General features: G+C 42.0%; 1 protein-coding gene across 1 annotated transcript; it reads right to left on the bottom strand.

The window, feature by feature from the left end:
- Window positions 1-840: 840 nt before the first annotated feature.
- On the bottom strand, window positions 841-4,485 carry LOC112882609 (F-box/FBD/LRR-repeat protein At5g22660-like). The gene is made up of 3 exons (XM_025947699.1): window positions 1,725-4,485; window positions 1,474-1,608; window positions 841-1,360 (listed from the first exon to the last, which is right to left on the bottom strand). Exons 1-3 carry the CDS (start codon window positions 2,622-2,624, stop codon window positions 992-994), a joined length of 1,404 nt encoding a protein of 467 aa, XP_025803484.1. The 5' UTR covers window positions 2,625-4,485; the 3' UTR covers window positions 841-991.
- Window positions 4,486-6,223: the final 1,738 nt, after the last annotated feature.

Genomic DNA, 6,223 nt, shown 5'->3' with positions numbered 1-6,223 from the left:
AAGAAAACTCAATTTGTGTATATTCTGGTAGCAAATTTGAACGTTTCATATTTTTTCAGTTGGTAAATTTCTTACTTTTGTAATAAAATGAGCTGATAAATGATCTATACCAGAGGCAAGGGAGAATTAACTTACCTGCGCTGCTCATTGAAAGATATATATTATATATAGTCTGTTGACTGTTTGTAGTTACTTTCTTCCTGGTTGTTTTTAGTTACGTTATATGAAAACCTTCTGCATGTTCTGCATAAAACATAGCCACTAATTGCACACAAGCATAGGGTTGCTACTTACTAAGTGATAAGAACCCTACCTGCTGGTAAAAACCAACCTCACTAAATATAGGATAATGCACACTCCCAAGTACATCCTTGTCATGTATGTCCAATGTGCACCTATTGAAGAATCCATATGCTATATAAAAAAGTCTTATTACAAAATTGCATGCCTTTGGTTCCTACAATTCAATGCATTGATCTATTATATTATCAAATCTCATAAACTTTATGCTTGTTGTGAAGAAAAAGACACCAAAATCTTTTTCCTAAAGTTCTGATCATATGTGCTCTAGAAATATACGGCCAAATATTTATCCTTTAAGTCATACACAAAATGAGCTTATATATACAGCATGTCTATCACTAAATAATGTTAGTTATTTATACTCCTTCATACAAAACCCCGTATGTCATAAGGATGGCATAAAAGACACTAGATAAGGCGTTTCTTCTCTACATACCATTAACACCAGGAAATCAAAATGTTGCAATTCTGATGCTTCCAATCATATAAAAAGCTATGCATTAAGTATTACTAGACAGTAACTAAATACCGCAGGAATAATACATTCTTTCACACAAAAGATAGATATATAGGATCGATAAGTTTGGACATTGATTCTAGACATCTCAAATTTATTACATGACCATCAAGAGTTTGTTATCTATCTCCTCATTAGCTCGAAGCGCACATCTACAACGGACAGTAATGATCAAAACATGCTATCAAATGGATCGGCCTTCGATAACTCATGTGTGCAGTATGTGTCCTCAAAGCTTCTGAAAATGCAGTCATCATACACAAAATCAAATCGAAGAGCTTGAGAAGCTCTGTTTATCTTTTTTGGTAGCTTACGCCGCTGGTTAGCCTCCCACTTCTTGGTGCTTTCTCTGATTGGAACTCGAAATTCCATCAACCTCAGGACTCTTGCATTCAGAACAAAAAATTTAGCGAACTTGATATCATCCTTGCCGCCTCTGAAGTTTCTGAGTACTATTTCCTTGAGATGTGTATTAAGGCATGGGATAGATAGTGCACCATAATTCAGCATTGTTTTGCCAAAATCTGTTATTACGAATGACTGAGGGGGAAAAAAAGGAAAAACATAAATTATACATAATCCCATGTCAGATCATGATCGTCAAAACAGTACAAGAAGAAACTAAAAACAAGAATTAAGGAAGACTTCATCACCGTAAAGTAAAGCTTCTGCAAGCAGGGAAAGCATTTGAGGATATCAACGAAGGTATTCAATTCAAAACTTCCCGCGTTAAGTGCGAGAATCTTCACAGTGTGCATTGGTGTTATGACAGTGGTGGCAATCATTTTCTGAAAAAAAAGAATCATGAAATACAGAAGGTGATTGTTAATTCATAGCTGCAACGTAAAATATAGTTCAATTTGAACCCATATATTTCTTAAATAATAACTAGCAATGTCAATACCTGGAGAACTGTACTCCCGAGCTGCACTCTGGGCATTGAACTTGACAGGGATCCCAACACCTGAAGGTTGGGTGCTCCCTGTACATCAATGTTCATGGGTCCCCCATCTGTCTCGAAGAGAAGCAGCCTCTCCATGCTTGGAGCATCAACGATGGTGAGCTCCTCCATGACTGCCTCATTTCTCAGGGTGGAAACGCCGAGGGACACGAGGGTTGGGGAGCTGATGCGGACATGGCGGAAGCCCATGTTACCTGAGAGAAGCAAGCTCCGAATGGCTGGGCAAGCCTGGATCATCGCCTCAAGGGTGGCCTCTGAATTGGTTAGGTCAAACAGGGTCAGCTGCCTGAGGTTAGGGAAGCTGACACCGGCAAGATTCTCTGGGAAGTGGCATCGGCCATAGCTAGCAACTGACAGATCCGTGAACCTCAGTGCTGAAGGAGGCAGTGGATCTACGTCGCCGTTCAAATACCTGAACAGGTAGCGGAAATGGAGTTCCTTGATCCTGTCAAGGACTGGGGATTGGAACCAGCCGTCGAAGCTGGGGTAGCGGTCGTCGCCATGGGTGCTGGACACGCGGGCGAGGTTGGTGAGGGAGAGCCGGCGAGCGGGGCCCGGGTGGGTGGACAGGATCTCCGTGATGAGGTCGACCAGGCCGTCCCCGTTGCGCCAGGGACGGAGGTCGCTGTCGTCGAGGTTCAGCGGAGCGGAGAGCCAGAGGTCTCGCCAGAGGCTGGAGACGGCCCGGGTGCGGACACCGTCGTCGCTTGGGAGGAGAGAGATGATGGAGCTCATCACCTCGTTGGGGAGGACGCCGATGAGGCCGTTGCCGTCCGCCGGCTCCACCGCGGCAGCGGGGGCCTTCTTGCGGGTGCGGCGGCGCTTCTTTGCCGGCGGCGCCATGGGTGGGCTCACAATTCACACACGCTAAAGCTAGCTAGGGTTCGAGGTGCAGCTGGTGGTGGTGGGGATTCAGAGGCTAGGGAACCGATCGGGGCTCGGGACCAGGGGGCTTTGCGGTGGGCTGACAACCCATGGCAGGAGGGACTGAGGGAGGAGCGAGGACCTCGGGACCTGCTACGGTCGGAACGCCGCCATTTCTGGGTGCTGGTCTGTCGATTGGGGGAGGAAGACAGGTCGAGACTGTGGTCTGCCAGGCGGCGGCTGCCAGTGGGGAGCCCTTGGTCGGGGCCAAATTTATAGTCTAGTACGGTCTAGGGTAGTAGGGTTTCGTGACACCGGCTTGGCCATCCAACGGCTGCACACAGTTTAATATTTCCCTGATCTTGTGATACAGCGTCTCCAAAGGAATCCAAATCTGACGAAATATAATGAAAACTTAAACACGGGGGAATCCAGATAAAGGATACCGAATCATACGTGTCGCGCACTCAAACCAATGGCCCGGTAGGCTCCCTTAGCTTGAGGAAAGGAAAACTGCAAGAACCAAACCATAAATCATCTGGGGCTCTGGACATTACATCCCACAGGTCATTTCTGCGCATGCCCATTCCTACTCACTCACTATGTTGCAAAAACTACCACAGTGTGCATATGTTTAACCAAATCAACCCGATTTCGTGGAGGTAGAGCCACTGCAGGGAAAGCTAGCTAGCCGAATCAATCTTGTTGTCCAAGTGCTTGCATTAGGCTTGTTTATGATGTTGCATTGAATTTTTTTTCATACAAATGACGGAAATCAGATTAATAATTTTGTATGGAATCTCTCTAAAAGTGTCAAGATTAAATTTCTATGAGTATCTAATTTCGGTAAAGGCCATGCTAACGGCTACAATTTATAAAAATGGGTTGAATCGCTTAAGCATGTGCGTACTAGGGTAGTTATTGCAATAAAACTGAGGAGAGAGCCGTATGCAAAGCTTTTCCGGGTACTACTTGCACAAGAAAAAGATGCACCAGTTTAAGTGTGACATCATCAGGTGTGACATCATCTTCTGAGCAGGATCCGTATAAATATTTGTTCAAAAAATCTGAAAAAACTAATGGAAAAATTATGACGGCCCAGCATTGTCACAAATCTGTGGCGCTTACTAGTTGCCATGAAAACGGAATAGCATTTGTCACAATATGAAACTAGATTAGTTTATGAAGATTTCTGGCTGACCATAATGATGAACACCAAATTTTCATCACTAAATCGAATAGACCCCTACAAAACATCATAAGAGGGAATGATCTTACGATGCTTTGTATTCAGAAAACTGTGATGTTTTTATTTGCTGTCATGAGATATTCATTACAGAACATCATATTTCTTTTAGTGCGTGCTCCTTTCTATATTTCATATGGTAGGCTCGACATGGAATATAATCTTATCTCTCTTGTATCTTTAGCCGGATGCTGCTTGTCATCTTTTTCATTTATATTTAACTCTCTTTTCCCGCTTTGGCTTTTCCCAAATCCAGGTTGCCAGTTCCAACCTCCCCATAGGGGACTGCCATTGAGTGCACAATTTTGCCAAGCAGCATGAAGAGTCGACACCATCCCTTAAAATGTGATGGAGCCGTGGATAGGAACCAAATGTGAGGTGGGGCAACACAGATTAGTGTGGTGAAGCATCGTGTCTCGACACATATAATTAGTGTTGTTTTCATTTTTTCTCCATTTTCTAGCTAGGGTACCCTTTTCTCCATGACGTTATTTAAATATCATATCAGATAAAATATTAAAATATAATTTTTTAATAAAAGTTCTGTTATTTTTTTGCAAAATAATTCTAAAACTTTTTTGGAAAAATATTTTGAAAATGTTCCCCATAAAAGCTATTTAATTAAATTTTTTAAACATTTATTAAAAATTTTCATTGAAATTTATGTGGAATGGTTATTTATAGAAAAAAAATTTATACAAACTTTTTGTTCAATTTATTAAAAAATTTTGAAAAAGTTTTGATCTGATTGTGCCAATATCGAGGATTGTGGGCTGAATTTGGAATGGGGAACTAGCAATTAAGAAAAGGTAGGGTAGTGATGTCGGTGCGAACACTATGAACAAAAAGGAAAAAGAATCATGATCCGAAATCACATAAGCTCTCGTTCCGTGGTTTGGAGAAACCCCATCGATGGCTTCCGCATTTGATACTACATGTGGAGCGACAGCAATTAGAAATAGTTGTTACACCCAATTCTAATGTTGTACACATCTCGTTTCAATATCTAGCGTTATAGTTTTGAATGAAGAAGGGGATTTATTTATGTTGACATTAAGCTTGATTGGCAATTCAGGATTTGTGACTCCCTATATTGGTATTCTTAGACATACCTGATTTATGATACTACATTTTGAATATTTTGAGCAAATAATCACAATTTGTTTGGTTTGGGTCATGAAGCCATCTTGAATAATGTGATCTTAAAACCGAACTTAATGCAGGCGTTTGTTTTGCAATCTGTCACCAACTTACCCCGTACAAAATCATTCCGGGCCTAATTGCAAGCAATCTAACAGGTGAACCCGTTCATCAGAAAATGTCGGACGAGCGGATCCTTTTTTTTCATGTCGGAACTGAATCCCCAAACCAAATGCGTTGTAAATCTCCTCAAATAAATATCAAACCTGGATTATTCTAGTCTAACCATTAATAAAACTAAAATGGCCACTGTACTCAGCTTCAAACAAAAGGTTTTCTGAAATAATTGTGTACATCATATATAATAGCTAAATTTTTAACACCGTAAATAAAATGAAGGCAAGTATACGTGGCCCTTGAATGCAAGGAGTCACCACTAGTAATAGAATAATATAATATGCAATTTGCAAGTTGTATTGTGTTTTTGACCCAAACGGTGCGTTCGGTTGGGGGGAATTGATGAGAGGGAATGGGAGTTTAAGGGGAGGAGACTTAAAGTCTCTTGTTTGTTTCATTGGATAGGGAGTTAAGTTGGGATGGGGAAAGGGATTTGATCGAATGAATTCCTTCCTATCTCTTCCCATGGGGGACCCTGGTAATTCGTAGATGTGGTGAGGAGTTCAAAGCGCAATGATGAGAATACCCCTGGCTTAATTCGGTAAAAATGATGTTGGCCGCCACTGATTACAGCAGGGCGCGAAACATTTCTTTTCGCGGGAACTGCATCGCTGATTTAGGCGCCAAAGCTCCGTAAAAGCAGGTAACAATCCCTGTTAATTTGCTTCATGCGGTTGCGGCAGCAGAAAGCACGACCCATCTCTAACTCCTTCTCTGGTCCGGCTCCCTTTCCCTCTCGCCTGTCTGCTTGCTTTCTCAGATTGCGACAGCAAGGGGTGAAAGCTTTTGCTTTTTCGTCAGATCCTTGCTTTGCAGAAGGGTTGAAGTGGGCAAAAGCTGCAGGTGCAGATTCCTCAGCATTCTGACATTTCATTTTTATCTTGATGGATTTCTTTCTTTGATTCCGCCGTCGTCTAGTAGATTGACTGGTCCATCGGATCAGATGCATGTTTCTAACTTTTACAATTTGCTACTGCATGCATCAACATTTTGATCTGTATTTTTTCTTACATCT

Source organism: Panicum hallii, chromosome 2, assembly GCF_002211085.1.
Source record: "Panicum hallii strain FIL2 chromosome 2, PHallii_v3.1, whole genome shotgun sequence".
NCBI classification, from domain to species: Eukaryota; Viridiplantae; Streptophyta; class Magnoliopsida; order Poales; family Poaceae; genus Panicum; species Panicum hallii.
Note: the sequence above shows the minus strand (reverse complement) of the source record. Positions and strands in the feature narration are given on the sequence as shown.

What these genes read in the sequence shown, in the direction of transcription:
- LOC112882609 (XM_025947699.1), bottom strand. Translation starts at nt 2,624, where the DNA reads ATGGCGCCGCCGGCAAAGAAGCGCCGCCGCACCCGCAAGAAGGCCCCC. An exon ending in TCGGGAGTACAGTTCTCCAG is followed by an intron (nt 1,609 to 1,724) that starts GTATTGACATTG and finishes CTTTTTTTTCAG; the next exon opens with AAAATGATTGCCACCACTGT. An exon ending in TGCAGAAGCTTTACTTTACG is followed by an intron (nt 1,361 to 1,473) that starts GTGATGAAGTCT and finishes TTTCCCCCTCAG; the next exon opens with TCATTCGTAATAACAGATTT.